This window comes from Cordyceps militaris, assembly GCF_000225605.1.
Source record: "Cordyceps militaris CM01 unplaced genomic scaffold CCM_S00001, whole genome shotgun sequence".
NCBI classification, from domain to species: domain Eukaryota; kingdom Fungi; phylum Ascomycota; class Sordariomycetes; order Hypocreales; family Cordycipitaceae; genus Cordyceps; species Cordyceps militaris.
In genome coordinates this window covers 1202284-1219531 of record NW_006271969.1, presented here as the reverse complement: position 1 = coordinate 1219531, position 17248 = coordinate 1202284, and the positions used below count along the sequence as shown (strand labels likewise).

The following is a 17248-nucleotide window of genomic DNA, read 5'->3' as shown; positions in this document are numbered from 1 at the left end:
TCGCGCTTCCATGACCAACCACCGTTGAGAATATCAAAACCCCACAGCACGGTGCCGTAACAAGCACGCCCCCCCCCGCCGTCTAGGCTTCTTTCTTTCACCATCTTTATGTTGTGGTGTCTGCCACAGTGCCGCCACATCTCGCCGTGGTGCCTCGATTGTAGGATTGCGCCGTAGACTTGGTTGAGGGGGGGTGTGCCAGTCACCTGCAATGACTAAAGAATTGGTGATCCGGGCATCTCTCGACAGAATATGTCGTTAGTCCCATCCGGTAATATTTACGTAGGATGCGCCGTCAAGCTACTGGCCAGCGCAAAACGAATAAGATCTATTTCGGTTGAATTATGCCGCGCGAGCAAATGAGACGATAGTTTTCCAATGCATTGAAGCTCCCAATAACAAAAAGAGCTGTGGGCGGGCTGTTTGGCAACTTCCATACCGAATGCAGATGTAACTATACAGTTCTTCTCCCCTGCCCCCCTCCCCATCTTGCGTCACGGCAAACAAGATTGAGGGTTGTGGTCGCAGCGGAACTAGAACACGTCCTATACTAGACAGCTTAAGAACCGCAAATGCAATGAAATTAGTAATCAGCATCTTCCCTCTCACCTGTCCCTCGGGCCAATGAGTTGCGCCGACCAAAGAAATCTCAGTGCACACACCTTGCTTGGCCCGCGGCAACGGCTCAACTGACAGCCGTCGATACTACTACCCTTGGTCTTGGTTCAAATGAGTACTTTTGTTGGCCATGAAATTGCACCGTTATCAGTAAAAATTACTCATAAGTATACTTGGTCGAGTGCGCACCGATAGTCTTAGTCTGGTGAAGCCAGAAGATGCCCAAGCACAATCCAGAGGCGACCTAGATCGTGGGCCGTTCTTCTTTCTTCCCTTTAGCATCAGGACAATGGCACCGAGAGACGGCGTGGGAAAACCGCCGATGGGGTTGACGCCAAAGGAACGAGACCGGTACATGCACAAATACCCTGGTCACGCCTGCTGGGGGAGGGAGGGGGCGTGTCTGTCGCCTTTGCATGTTGGTTGGTGTTGATCTTGGCCTGCGCACGGGGCCGGCACTCGGGGCCAATCAGCACAACCTGCCAGCCAATTTTAGCTCACCGGGGGGGGGTTCTCGTCTTTTGCTGGTACAATAGATAATTACGAAGCACATAGATGTGGTGTGCACCACCACACTGCGTCATTCTACGGAGCTTAAAATCTGCAGGTTCACGCGTGGAATATTCCATTGCCTGGAACCTGACCAGTCGGGGAGCCCGTCGCCTCGCACATGAAACGCTGTGTGCCAGCGCAGCGATTGGAGAATGGAAAAAAGAAGAAAAAAAAGGGCAACGACCGAGACATGCAGCTAAAACAAGCAGCTAAAACAAGCAGTAATGGGTATAGTCTGGCAGCTCGGTGCTTGCCGGGGAGTGAGTAACGTTTGTGTTGTTGGCATTGAAGTTTGTCTATTACCAGCCTTCTGGGACGGGCTAGTGAGCGAGTCAACCTAGCCTCGTCGGATGTGACGATGCCGCACTCGCTAGCGATCGCTTTAATAATGCAAAGATTAGTATTGAAAAAAAAGAAAAAAAAAAGCATATGCATCCCTCTGCTTTCGACGCAACGAATTCGTACAACAAATCGAATTTTCACCCGTGTTTCTCTCTCCACGTGTAAAATTGTGACACGTCTCGTCCCGTGTATACCGAGCTCCCAATACAGACGTGCAGCAGCCGCTGCTTCGGAGAGCCCGAAGCCAAATATTGAAATGGGCGCTATTCCGCTTTCAGCTCGTTAGAAGTGGAGACGCAAGCGAGACAAGTCGATCGCTGGACGCGACCAGGGTTTGCAGGCTTTCAGTAATTTATTAGTTACTCCGTACTTGGTAATTTGTGCTCTGTACAGAGTACAACAGATGCTGTTCAGGGACCGGTCACAGGGCAGCAAGCATCGCTGTGTCTGTGTGTCTGCCTATCAGATGCACGTCGTTCCATCGACCAATCATGGCGGGCTACCTAGGCTACAGGGGAGCCCCATGCTCTTGTACCCTCAGGCATTGAACATCCTTCAGCCCTATTCTCACCACTTGGGGGATTTTTTCTTTCTGGTCGTGGGCCCCATCTGTGGATGCGCAGCGGGTTCCCCTTCTTCATGCTGTGTGACGTTCAGATTGGAGGGAAAATAAGAATGATGCACGGCTCATGCTGTCACGGACTCACGGACACAGGCAGTGATGAAAGATGCCGCCCGGCGGGGGCGAAAACGGCTTCACCGGTACATGCCGGCGCGCAGAGAACTACCTCGCAAAAGTGAATGCAGGATGCGTGACCGGCCGCCCTGCAAGATGCATGGAAGGCACATACTTTCTTCTGTTACATGCTGCTACTCTGTACTGTATTCGTACGTTCGCAGCCCCTTTGGAAATTTGGTAGCAGCACCAATGTAGATGCCGCGCGCGTGTGAGTCTGGGAGTGGGTGGTTCGCACTGCTCTCCGCGACCAATCATCCCCCCCGTCGGTGCTCGTGTACAAAAAGAGGAAAGTACTTGTGCACATCAATACACAATTCTTTGACAGCAAAGAAACTCAAAAATTACGGTTACGGTTTGCCAGCTGAGTAGAGGGCCTCGCCTCGCCTGCACTTCCCCCGCTACGGGTACAACGCTTGCCCTCTCCAAAGCAACGTACAAATAAGATTGCAAATAACAAACTATTTTCTTTTTTCCTACGTTTTTGATAACACTTCCTGGCCGAAATTTCATGACTGAATACTAGTACATTGGCCAATAGGGGGTGAAAAGTCGCCATAAGCTCAGGCCAGCCAGAAACCACGCGCAAGTCTCAGGGCGGTTCGTTCCTCAACCTAGGGAGGTAGTTTTAGCACCGCACGGCTGCCCGGAATAGGGCAGATCTCTAGCTCTAGGACGAGGCGGCCAGCCACAAGGTTGCGCTGGACGTTGCATTCTCCAACGATGCGCCTACGAGATACTAGTCTGATAGAACCTGTCAATCCAAACTAGTAGTACCTAGGTACCAAGCTACTGAGCTGTGGGGGCCATGAGCCCGCTCCGCACCCCTGGTCACTTTAGCGGCCCCCGTACCTGTAAATTTGGTGGGCCAGCTTCTCCAGCAGGCGGACGGCACTGCCAGGCGCGGCAGGGTACGTACTGCGTTCTATTTACAGCGCATTTCCAGGGCCTTGAAGCCACTGTAATCTCTGCCTGCCCCTCCTGTTGACGCCAGCCCTCCTGCCATTTCGCTTGCCCTGGTCACAAAGCTTCTCCCCTCGCACACTGTGACGGCTTTTTTCTCAACCACATCACCACACGCAATTCCGCACCCCGACTTCACAGCCTCGCCGTCTCCATCCCATCAACACACTTCATTGGCTTGTTCGCTCGCTTGCCCAACTTGCTCGACCTCGTCACTGTGACCAATCGCAATGCATTGAACCATTTCTGGCTTCCCGTCCCGAGGTGGCTGGCCACCCCCAATCTATGTTGAGAGCAAAACAGTCATTGCAGATCAAACGCGCAATCTAGACGCCCCTTGGCCACACTTGCCGAAAAGTCTCCTGGGCTTGGTTACGCAAGCTTGGCCACGGATCTTTGCCGCAATATGCAACATGACAATGACCAATATGATAAAAGAGGCTCGGCGATTACCAAGTCGGATGCCATCTTCTGAGCCTTGCCGCTCTCGGTCTCAGTCTTGCTAATAATGCTGTGCAGACAGGATACGTTGATCGTCTATCAACGATGGAAAACAACACGAACTATCCTTGGCTGGCCCCCAAAAACGTCCTTGGCGTTTGGCAGTCGACCTGGCTGTTCTTCGCCCCTTGTCCCGTCCTCTGCGCTAACCCTACGCCGGCTTCAAGCCTCATTTCTAGGCAGCACTATTCTTGATGCAGTTTATTGGGGGCGTCATGGGTAAGTGGCAGAGTGAATGAACACTTGCCCGGTTGTCGCGCACAACAAGCTTCTTGAAAAGGCAAAGCGGCCTGACTACCTAGACTTGTCGAAACAGCCTCGCCCCCGCCTCGGCCTCCACAGAGCTGTCTATTTACTTCATACATTGGTGAACCTAGCTCACGCCTCAATTAGCATCCAGATGGCAAGTTCTGCAATGTGCATGTCGCCATCGTTTGTCTCCCTTTGCATTGTCTGCTGACAATGCAGCAGTTCGCCTATTTTGAGTTGCCGGAACAGCTTCCAGGTTTTCTGAAATGTCCTTCCGCGGCCGAATGCAGCTCAATTGGGCATATCCCGGTCTCACCACCGAGACACAATCATGAACAATCCTCACAAGAGAACTTTGGCCGTGCTTCGTCATCCTTGTCGGGTCCTACCCGATGTGACATACGTCGCAGCCATCCTGTGCGATGCTCCTCGGACTCTAACACCCACCTGGATATCGGCTGCTTCTCCATGTGCTTTAGCTTGCGACCTTTCCTCGGCCCCGTTCCTTGACAACACTGCGCCTCTCTCTGTATTCCTATTCTTGGTGGCACGGCCTGCCTCCACGACTCCCTTCATCACGTCCGCAGCGCCTCTGTGGATTTCCAAGCCGAATTTTGCGTTTAACCGCTCCGCGGATGGAAAGAATTTGCCACTGTCCAGGCTGTCGCTAGTAGCCAACCCGGCTATCGCTGTGGAGGCGAGTTGGCTCTTCGAAGAGGTGGAAGGGGGGCGTGCATCGAGCAGGGCCAGGCGAGGCTCCCCGAGCTGCAACGCAACAGGGCGAGTCAGGCGAAGTTTTGCAGCGGCTCGCACGAGTTGCCAACTACCAGTGCATATGATGGCCGATACCCCTGTCCTTCCACATGGCTAAAGAACTGGAGCGCTGCTACGCTGGTCGCACGCCTGACTGTTGTCCAGTTATGTCGCTACTCCATTTAGACGTTTTGCCCTGTGTTGGCTGTAGAACAACCGATTATCAATTTTGTTCTCCATCGTTTCTTGGGCTCCTATAAAACTGCTTCCCGTCGAACGTCGGCCCTGTGGCGTCAGCGTTAGGTAGCCGAAAACTCAAATCGAAAGAGCACCGAAAAAAGGCATAAACTTGCTCAAAGTCTTTATCACGAAGAGCCGTGGGCAAAATACGGCATTGTGCGAGAAGGCCATCCATCCCCACTAGCTTGGCCGCCGTCCGCCCAACTAATCCAACCATCCCGAACGACGCTTAGGGTGATTTCGTTTGTTCAACTAGGAAATACCATGGTCCAAGCTTCATGGCTTCTTTCCAATTTGCCCAGAAGAGCGACAACTGGTGTCCAGATACCACGTTCCGTACTAGGCTTCGGGACAAAGTCGACAAGGTTGGATTGTTACTGACTTCAATTAGCCTGTTTTCCCTAGTACAAATTCTGATGCAGAGGCTAGACCAGCCTTTCTACCACGCACCAGCGAGCTGGGACAAGCAATATGGCCACAGCTACTCGTCCCGCACTGGTCGCCGTATTGGGAAGTCCATAGCTACTCATCTCATCCCAAAAGCCAGCCATGTGCTCAAATTACCCCGAGTCTCGTCTGCCACGCTCAGCAATGCTACCGGCCATTCTCACACGCTCTAGAGGTGGTCAACGCTCCCTTCTAGCGGCAATTTCTTTCTCCTGCTATTTGGCACTGGCTTCACAAGTGTCTTGCTACACTGATACCCTGGCACGAATCGATGGGTTTCATAATCTGACAACTAGGTCTCATGCGGTCCATGAGGCGTGTGTGGTTGGCATCCCTTGCCATTCGTCACAAAAATCAGAATGAAGATTTCGTATTCTCACACCTGGACTGAGAAGCTGCCGTCGCAAAGAAAAAAACTCAATCGGGAGATTTCGTTTATCTAGGGTATATTGGTCATCTCAGTCGGACGACGTGCTCCTGTCGCGTTTTAGCCCGTGCCTGGTCTCTCCCCATTGCAGCAGCAGCAGACTCGAGGACAAGCGCATCTAATCACGACCATCTTGATCTTCCACTCCCCCGTCAAGCGATGCCAGTGCTTATGGCGCACACGTATGTGCCCTTTGTACTTGCAAAGCCAAGACGGCAATCAGACCAAGCCACAGAGGGCGTTCGCTGCTCATCTACGATCCTATCTGGCCCCTCTGTCTTATGAGTAAGAAGGTCCACGGCAAACAAGTATTATCAGCCCCTCCTTGGCCTTGATGTTGACTTCCTCGTTTGAGAAACACAAATACATGCCTGTCACCTGCAAATATTCCGTCATGTTCAGCTCTGGATATACAGAAGATCAGCAAGGAAATAAAGAAAGGGCGGCAATGGCGCGGGATAACGTAGCGCGAGCTAGCCAAAACTGGTGAACGAGGAGCATAGCAACCGTTTTGGGCAATTCGTCTTTTCGGCGGCGGACGCTTAGATTGTGGAGTTGGTTTACTTTGAAGGGGCAGACAGATTGGCAGAGTGGTATTGGCAGAGCGTGTCCTCTCGCCGTCCTACCCCTGCCCGCGGACCCTTGTGCTATCAACTTACACCAGGCCCGATCTTTTCTTCGAGAAGCAACTGGTGTGTGTGGCCCGGTGTCATGGTGCCTGGCAAGTGTGTCGCTCGTTCAACCTCTATGCCGTGTTCCGTGACGGATGACGGACGAGGGCAGCGCTTACTTCTGAGGGGCACACACGCCAACCCAATGACCGATTTCCTACCTTGAGACACACCTTTCTGGTCCCCGAAATCTGACGAGACCTGTGCCGATATCCAGGTGTATTGCAACGCCCGCCCCCCCTGCAACCAGCGGCCGATTTTCACCTTGGCTCGACAAGCGCGAGATTGAGAGGAGAACCAGACGCAAGACTAACTCCTATTTGACGAATTTCCCCATTGAGAAAGCACGCTATCTCGCTCTTGTATCTGTACTCTAGCCTTGCAAAAACAAGTTCCGAATAGTGCCCGCGGATAGGAGACCCCATTATTAGAGGCGACCTTGATGGGCCGTTCTCCAGCGCGATGCGATCCTCGGGATATCCATGCCAAGAGATATGGAAAACGGGGCGGTATTACCAACGACAGCCGGACCCCCTGGTCCGGGGGCTGCACGTAGGGGCAGGTATCAGAGTCGCAGCGGCGTGCCGCCGTGATTTGACGGTGCCAGTACTCGATACTGGCGATCAAGTTGCTTCCGTACCCCCTGACAGCTTTTGACCTAGACTGTATATTTATGGTCTCGGGTTAGCTCATGTCCGGTTGTCGCTGCCCCTCATTGGCAAGATCCCGGCTACGTGGTGGTGGTGGCACCGGGCCGGGGATGTGGTTGGCCGGCGGGGGTTCAGCTGGCCGGATCAGATAGGGAATGGCCTGGAAACTGCAGCCGCGAACTGTCTGGTTGATGGAAGCTGCAACATCGTGAGATCGTACCATTACATTCGCGTTCAATCTCAACAGCGTCAAGAGTGTTGCAATATACCCTGGATGGTAGAAGCAGTCACTTCGCATGGCTGCGTATTCTCTCTCCCGTTTACAGATTCGGGGGTAGGCAGCGTAGCGGTGCCTCTTCTTACCTTGAGTACATTAATTATCATTGGTTTACTTTGGCCCGAGGTTCGATATGGGATCAGCAAATCGAGTCCACGTTCAGGTGTGTGACTGGTCGCTCATTCTCAAATTATTCGGCCGGGTGATGTACCGCGTCATCACTTGGGCGGACCGGCGAGCAAGAATCGGAAGCAAAAGAAGAAAACACGTGCGGAGCATATTTAGCGAAACGATGAAGATGGTCGCCAATCTTGCTTGCTTTCTTGTTCGGCTGACCAGACGAGGGTGCAGAAGCAAACAGGGCAGGGTGAGATTTTGGCAGCCACACAGCCAGTGAGAGGGTCAACGTGCCTCCCCCGGGCCCAGCCTTGCTGCGGGATGCCATTCTAGGTCCATTTGGCCCTGCTCTGTTCCCGGGTTGTGTACGGTTCGTCTGACGCAGGGCAGAGACATTTGAAGACCGACGAGGACATTCCCCGTGTTGGTGGCACTCAATACCCTGCACGTGGTGAACTAGCAACAGGCTGACTGACCACGGTGAATGTTAGGATCTGATATATGATAGCCCTTGCATCATTTTATCCGATGCTTCTGTTTCCAATGATCTGGGATCTACTTTACTGCACCTCCAAAATTGTAGCCGTTGGCAGGTACCACACCGCGTGCACTTACATGCACGACTTACCTACCCTACACGGGCGTCTAGACTGGGAATTTCCCATTTTGAGCAGATCTTCACTCGTATCCATCCGCTAACTATTTGCTATGCCGACAAGCTGGATATGCTTGTTGGAATAGCATTGTTTAGCCTCGTTCCGAGGCCCTGGTCGACCACACTACCTGCCTGCTCTCCTCGTTCCACTCAGCTGAGGCCCCCAAGATTGAACTTGTTATCGAACACTTTTACGTTTTCCCAGACTGCATGGCTCAGCCCAAGTTCAAGAATCGCCAAATTCGTTCCTTGTTTGATCAGCATGCGCAGGTGGACGGCAGTGCTGGCTGTGAGCCCTACGACGCCTTCTGCTGATCAAATGAGGGGTCGGGCTGAGAGCCTCGTCCCCGTCCAACGGGTCGGGCAATTGTCCTTGCTCACCTTTGCCGTGCACATGCACGATGCAACGGTTTTGGTTTCTTCTTGTTTGGTGAATGAACCAGCGAGGCTCCAATATCGTGCTGTCCATTGACAAATGTTTGTTCACCGCCCTGGATCGTATCAACGCCACATGTTTGACTGCTCCGCGGGCTTCTTTCCTTGGCAGTGAACGGGTATCGAGGGATATAGATGCAGACCGGACATCCCGGTTCCGAAAAGGAAAGATGGGCAGTCATCAGAGGCATACTTTTTGCCGTACTTCCGAAGGAGGCTGGACAAAATAACATGGCGTGCGTGTGGATACGAGGGGGCTGTTAAAACAGGTAAGATCGGGGTCAATTGAAGCGACAACAAAATCCTGCAAGCCACGACAGCTTAGCTCCGGAACATTCATGTCCAGACGATTCGGGGGAGTGTCTTGACTTGCGATGATGGGCTGTGCTCTCTCGTTTGACCACCTGGGAAGCACTCAGGTAGATCATGTTAATGCAGGATGAACATGACTTGCACTAGCTACGCCATGATGATGCCAAAACGTGAGCGCGCGCGCGCGTGTTGAAATACAACGGGTGGTCAGGGCTCACCGATGCAACACCACCTGCAGTTCGCACAATACCACGTGTAGTCTTGCTCCTGGTTAAGGGACACGGGTTACATGACCCCAGACACTGGTCATCTGTGGGGAGCTCAATAATAAGCTTGTGTCTATTTTCTTCCTCATGGCTGCTCACCGACAGCACAATGTCGTGGATGCGTTGCATGCTAGTACGATGAGCCAAAGCACAATGCGTTCATCTACGTGCACACCGTTGCAGTTGGGAAGGATGCGCGGAGATATGAAGTCGGCCGGCGGGACAGTAAGATGCATGCAACTGCCAAGGTTAAAGGGGTCCAGGAAATGCTGTGCGAGAGCCACGAGCAACAAAAGCTCGTTATGGACGCCGATAACCTGCTATGACATAATCGAAAGAGCCAAGCAAGCAATCTTATCAGCCCTCCCCCCGCAGACTACATACTTTGGCTTCACCTGCGTCGTTCTGGGGCTGGAGACACATTGTGGCCGGGACTTCGCGCTGCTACTACCGCCATGGTTTTGGATGCGCCCACAAAGCATAATGATGACAAGGCGTCGGCTTAGGCACAAACCCGATGGGACAAGTTGCCAGGCCATTATTGTGCCACTCCATGGTTGTATAACAGATTGTTTAAGTCTCAGCCCACATCCCGCGCGACAGCAACTCCTTTGTTCCGCATCCACTTCAGCCCAGAAACGCCTACTTTTATTCATAAAACTATATAGAGCAGGAATCGTACACGCCACTCGCTGAGCAGAATAAATGAACGAACAGGAGAAGACTTATTAGCTAGAGATTGGTGAGAGCTTCAAGGGTTTCCCGCTAGCGCGTGCCCACTCTCTGATGATGATGAGGTGGCAGACCTCGCCTGTGGATAGATGGCGTGTGCAACTTGGGGCCCCTTTCTGCTTGTTGGCCGAGATCTAGCGGCAAACGGGAGAGAGGGGGGGAGATGGAGTCCACATCGTTCCTGCGGCAAATGGTGGTGAAGAAAGCCCACGCCGCTGGCCCTGTCGAACGCCCTGCAGGCTGGCTAGTCTTTGATCCATCGACCAATGACCAGACTTGCCTTTGCCCGTCATCATCTCCGACACGCACGCCCACTATTACACCTTGGCGATCTCCTCCCCGAAAAGAGTTGCATGATGGGATGTCCATTCCGGACCCCCTCGTCCAGTCATACGAAAATGTGGCGACAGCCCTGTGAACGAACCGGCCTCTAATTACGGAGAATTTCTTCTTCCGGGGACTTTGAAGACATTGTTCAACCTTGTAGGGCCCGCAACGAGGTTTCCCATGATGCTCCCAAGTGCTGACGCAATGAGGAGCTGTGATGCCATGAATAGCCTCTATCAACACAGTCCCCCCTCAGGAACGCTAGTTGTCCCTATGCGCCTCAGTTCGAGGGACAAGTTTAGGAAGGAATTCCGGCAGTTGGCAACTCGAGTTCACATAAAAGTGTTCATAAAATGCGTGAGATTATAATGTCGAAGATGAACTGTGATAAAAATAGACGTAGAGAGCAAGGCACGTTGTTCAGGGCGGTTTGGGAGAAACAACTACTCCTAGAATGCCGACTTATACGGTTCTAGAAGAGCAAAAGATGATGGCTCAACTTTGTTCACATGCGCCTAGTAAACTCGGCGAAGAATTGACCTGTTATGTTTATTCTCTCACAAGACTCCATTGCAAGACACTGGAGTGCAAATGTCAAAAGCCGCAACTGCATCAATGCAACCCCGACATGCACTATTCAGCAACTTTCACCTTGGTCCAGTATCCGACCCCATTCGGCTGTCGAATTACACCCGGCCATAGCTCTACAAAGTATCGACGCAATCTCCTACCTCCTTTTCGCCGGGGAGGGGGCTCTTTGACCGATGGCCTGCGGCGAGGGCGCACGGCTACCTGGGAATAGCAATAAGTCCGAGGAAGAGGAATTAACGACCGGGATTTGTAAGGGTGGCATTGTAGGGGCGTGAGTCGTTGTCTCCTGGTACAAGCTCAGACAGGACGGAGTGCCGCATAGTCCGACACCCATTCTGAACCATGGTCTTGCAAAGCATAATCGTGGAGTACATTTTAAGTGGCAGAAATGTCTTATAAATCTTCTCAAGTGTAGATTATCAATTGCAAAACATGAAACGTCTCGCGTAGCTGAGTTTCGCGGTTGCCAGCACCGGTGTGTCCAATGGACATTTTGCGGCCGCATGTCTGCGCTGCTCGACTTCCATACCATTGCGCCGCCATCAGTATAATACCGCGGATAGAGGCTTTAAAAGTTGATTCCGAGATAGCAAGAGCTTACTATATATTGACTGGCACCTTTTCCTTAAGCCCTCATGTTGGATTGTCCCACGTCAGGGCTCTTTATGTGCGGCGTTGGTGGTGCGTACTCGGTATAGCAAGAGCGTTGGAGGAGATTTTTAAGCATAAATAGTTTAAAGCCCAAAAACTGCATTCTGCGGAAATATGTGGTGTTCCGGTATGGTGTTTGGTTCAACAGCGCGTGGGGTCGCCACGCCGAGGAATCATCTAGAACGGTTGAGCCTGGCTGCAACACTCAACCAGCGTCACCGCCACATTAACAATGCAGCATATCCGTATATTACAAGATATTTGTAGATATAATGGTAATGTATTTACAACGAATTATCTATCAATATCGTGAAACTTCCCGCGGAATTTGCAAAACGTTGATATGTAGTTTCCGTTGAGCACCTGGCTACCTACCACATAGTCATCGCCAGAGAACACGTCCAAAATAAAGGTGTTCTCTACTAAGAACTTTGTTGAATAAAGGTATAGTCTATCTAGGAACTACACTTTAACTTTCATCCCGGCTTTGTTCTTTTCCAACTCAATTGGGGCGAGTTTGCGTGTAAGTCGTGATAGTGGGCGTCTTTCGTGGCGTCCCTTCGTGGTGAGCTTGAAGCAGAGCCCTAACATCGTTCTTTGGTACTCAATTGGGGTCAATTGGGAACTTTTTTGCATCTCTACACTAGAAACTACCATGTCATCCATCTCTTTTCTCGCAAAACAAATGTAGATGAATGGTTCAGGTTCAAGTATCTCAGATGATGACTCAGCAGCTTGGCTTGACCACAATGCCCCATCACCATATGGGACTCTTCTCCATTTCCTGACCGCCAAACGTCTTTCTCATGGTAAAGTGCCGAGCGACCTTCTCTATCCCGCGTACGACCGACGAGTTCCACTGTGGCTTCGGTGCCAGAGAAAGTCGACCCTTGCCTTGCGACGATATCGTTAGCCAGCACCCTTCTACAACGGATGAATCGGCAATGCGAAGGATTTCCCATTTCTCACCCGCTGCGCCTATCAGCGGGCGAATATGGTGTCATTCTCGCCAAGAAGCAACTTCCTATTCAACCACTCTATTATGCGTGTCTTCCAAGCCCCTCGTTTTCTGTTCCAGGTACCGCAGCAACAAGCACACAAACGCAACGCCTGGGGCCGTAAGCACGGCTCACGGTTGGATTGGTCCTCTCGTTTGATGCATTCGGTCTAGTGTCCAGCCCGTTTGACCCTCGAATACACCATCGAAGAACGGATAGAAAAGGGCCACAACGCCCGTAAGCACCACCGAACCAAGCGGCAGGCTCTCTGTTGGGCACAAGGGAATTTGTTGGGCACAAGGGAATTTGGCAAGATGATGATATATTCCCTAGCTTCTACATAGGTAGCTTATAGCCCTAAGAGTGCTATATACGTGCTATACACATAATAATATACCTTATTGCCTATAGTAGCGACCTTACTATTAAATAAAACTAAATAATCTTACCCTATATATAGATAAACTAATTATACTTTACTATATATAAAGATATCTCCTCTAAAGCTAAGCTAAATTATAAGTATATATAAGTCCTATAAATAAAAAAAAGAAACTAAATAATCTTACTTTATATATAAGTAAAAACTAATTATACTTTATTATATATAAAGATAATTCCTTTATATTAAAGAATCCTTATACTTTTATTTTATTTACTTTATCTATCTTATCCTTATTTATATTATTAGCTAGCTTTAGTATCTCTATATTCTACCTAAGTTTCTTTATATTTAGCTTAATAGGTACTAGGCTTAGTATACCTATATCTATATCTTTAGGATTAATAAATTAACTATCCTTAAGACTAAAGAACTAGCCTTTATTTATTCTAAATATATACTATTTTTAGTCTTAAATTAGCTTAACTAGCTTTAACTATTATAGTATAGGCTTTTATCTAGGCTTTAACTTTAGCTTTATTATTTTAATTATTATTTTAGTTATTTTAATAGCTATACTTATTTTAATTATAAAGAGTATTATACTTATTATATCTTTAGCCTTTTCTATTATTATATATTATATAAGGTTACTATTAAATTCTAGCTTTAATATTAATTATTATATAAATATATACTTTATTTACTAGTATATATAGCTTTCTAGGCCCTTTATTATAAGAATATTTAGGGTATAGTTTACTATATTAAGGTAATAAAATATACTAAAGGCTATATAGGTTTATTCTATAAGTTATATATTAATATTATTAATTATTTTTTCTTATATTATTTTATATATAATCTTTAATATAGTAATAGTAATTAGGTAATTTATATACTATATATTAAAAAGCTTATATTTAAATATAAAGATAATATTAAATAGGTATTTATTAAACTTCTATATAGCTATTAGTATATTAATATATACCTATATAAATATAACTTCTTATTATATAGTAACTATACTTATTTTTATTATTTAATATATAAAGTTAATATTATATAGGATTATATTAGGCTTATCTATAGGGGTATAAGCTATAACTTTATTAATCTAATCCTTTATAGCCTTTACTATCTCCTAACCTAGTTAAAGTCTTTAGAGTTAATCCCTTACTATAGTAGCTATCTTTCCTATAATATATATTAGCTCCCCTATATAGCTTTTAAGTAGCTTAATATTACCTTCTAGGTATACTACCTTAATAAAGGTAGGTAGTAGTATTATAAACTATCTAGTATCTTAGTATAGTTTTACTAAGGTAATATTTATTTTACTAACTAGGTTCTTTAGATAGGTAAGTTTTTAGTATATTATCTTATTATCTTTCTTTAAAGTATTTATAATTCTTTATATCTTAATTATATATTCTTATAACTTATTAATAATATTAACCTTATTTACTATATATAAGTTACTTTAAACTATATTATATATATTCTTTTATAAACTATATAAGTATTTATATTCTACCTTAACTAATATAATATTATACCTAGTTATTCTTTATAGTATTATTAGCCTAATATTAATATAGCTATTAGACTATATAATAAGAGGTAGTAGCTTAGCTATTAACTAAAAAGGTATTTATTATAGTTATATATAAATAAGGTAGTTAATATTACCTAGGTTTTTTTTCTTATTATTATATATAATTATTAACTTAACTTACTTAATATCTTTAATAATTTTTAGCCTTTACTATTTTATATTAGTTAACTTTATTTTTTATATTTTATTATCTTATTATTTTTCTTTCTTACTATAAAGTACTATAAGCTTTACTATTAATTCTACTATATAATTCTTTACTTATTCCTTTATCTTTAATACTATATTAAACTTAACTATATAAGGCTTAACTCTTATAAATACTTTTTTAAGATTTTTATTCTTTAAATACTATTTTATAGTATAAGCTTTATTTATATTATAAACTACTATAATAACTACTATCTATATAAATATCTTTAGCTTTAATATATTATATTTAGTTATTAGTAGATTATTAGTATTTTTATAATTAAAGGTATATAATTACTATATACTTAATATATACTATTTAAGGTATATTATTATAAGTAGGATATTCTAATTTAAATATAATACCTACTATATAATAAGAGCTTTTAGTAATAGCTAGAATTTAGTATTTAGTAGGTTAGGTAGTTTTACTAGCTTACTTACTATATTATATAAGGCTTTTAAATTAACTTTATTATATTATATAAATATAGAATCTATAATATCCTTTAGTATCTATATATAATAAAGCTTTATAAGCTTAAGGTCTACTAGTAGGGGCTTACTTAATATAGTTAGTATAGTTAATAAATAAAAGGCTAATATATAAAAGCCTTCTTTTTTTATTAGGTTATTAAGTAGATTTTAATACTTTATCTTCTTATACTTATAAGCCTTATATAATACTATTTTTACTAATAAGCTTATTATATTATATTTTATTAATAAGTTTATTATATTATATATATAGATAAAAAATAAAAATTAGAAAATAGAAAGAAATAGCTATCTATTAAGAAAAGTAATAATATTAATACTAAGAAATAAAGAAAGTAGAAAGTAAGCTAGGAAGGGGGGGGGGGGAGAGGTTTTATAAATACTATATTACTAGGTAGTTTAATAATAAATAGTATTTATTTAATATCTAATCTTTTAATACTACTACTATATATTTACTTAGCTTTTTAGTAAATAACTACTTATTATAACTTTTATCTAGATTATAATATTATACTTAAAAAAATTATATATTATCTTTATACTTCTTATTTATTATCTAGATAATTTTATAATCCTTTATATAAAGCTATAATAGCTTAGATATTATAGTATACTTATATAGTTCTTTAGCCTATAGAGTTATATAGTTAGCTTCTTTAATAGCTATTTATATATCTATTAGTAGTCTATTAGATTTTACTAATAGCTTATATACTAGCTCTAAGTAGTTAACTAAAATTACTAGTTAGATATATAATATAGTAAGTAGTACTAGTTAGTATATAGTATAGCTAATATACTTTATAATATAATAGGGTCTTATAAATTACTTCCTAAATTTATATCCTAGGTTATTAATTATAGTATATCCTTTATATAATTTAAGATATACTATATTATTAACTATAAAAAAGTAAGTTATATACTACTAGTTATAATAGTTCTTTATTATTATTATAGTAATAGTAAGGGTATTATATACTAAGACTCTAGCTACTTTATAGTTTAGTTTTATTAGTATACTACTAATTAAGTAGTTTAGTATATTTATAGGGTTAAATCCTTTAATAACTTTATATAGTAAGTACCTTATTAATATAGATTATATACTATTAATTTAAAAGATTAGCTATAGTATAATTAATTCTTATTATACTAGTTTCTTTAAGCTAGTAATATAGACTTAGATAGCTAAGGATATTATCTAGATTACTTATTCTATCTAGCTATCTATTTATAAGTAGTATACTATAGTATATATAAGCTTTATATATATTTACTTCTATATATACTACTATAATACTACTATAAACTTTAGGTCCCTATCTAAGAGTATAATCTTAAGGATACCCTAGCCTTTATTAAATAGTATATTAAGTAGGATTTATACTACCTTTACTATATTAAATATATCCTTTAAGGGGGCTACTAGTACTAACTTATTAAATTTATAAATTACTACTAGTATTACTATATATCTTTATTCTAAGAGTAGTAATACTAGTATAAAGTTAATTAAGATATAGTAGTATAATATAAATACTAATAATAATAACTATAGGTTCTTATATAGTATATATACTTACTTATAGTATTCTTAGTACTTAGTATAATATTATAAGAACTCTTAAAAATACTTACTACCTTTATATATATAGTATTACCTTAATACTAGTTTAAGTTTATTATATACTATATAATTACTAGTATAAATAGCCTTAAAGATATCTTATTCTATAGTATATAGAATATATAGCTTATCTAGATAATTTATAACTACTTTTTATAAAAGCCTATCTTTAATCTTAAATAGGAGCTTAGCTTTATTATTAATAGTTAACTTATTATTATATATAATAGTATCTTATATATATACCTAGACTAAGTCCTCTTAGTATCTATAATATAACTACTTTTTAAATTCTAAGCTTATACTAATAAGGCTTATATATAGTATAGGTATTATTATAAGCTATATCTCTAGGAAGTTCTTATTTATATAATATACTACCTAGGGGCTATTAAGCTATAGCTTAATATAA

The 17248-nt window shown here is 43.5% G+C and overlaps 1 protein-coding gene across 1 annotated transcript; it reads right to left on the bottom strand.

Moving 5' to 3' along the window:
* Nucleotides 1-2079: 2079 nt before the first annotated feature.
* CCM_00335 (uncharacterized protein) lies at nucleotides 2080-5505 on the bottom strand (the record flags this gene model as incomplete). The annotated part of the gene is made up of 16 exons (XM_006665495.1): nucleotides 2080-2154; nucleotides 2220-2337; nucleotides 2364-2392; nucleotides 2597-2709; nucleotides 2889-3002; nucleotides 3026-3142; nucleotides 3182-3344; nucleotides 3381-3494; nucleotides 3665-3722; nucleotides 3776-3863; nucleotides 3975-4096; nucleotides 4174-4346; nucleotides 4409-4784; nucleotides 5084-5182; nucleotides 5218-5346; nucleotides 5405-5505. The coding sequence occupies 16 exons, from the start codon at nucleotides 5503-5505 to the stop codon at nucleotides 2080-2082; spliced, it is 1989 nt and encodes a 662-aa protein (XP_006665558.1).
* Nucleotides 5506-17248: the final 11743 nt, after the last annotated feature.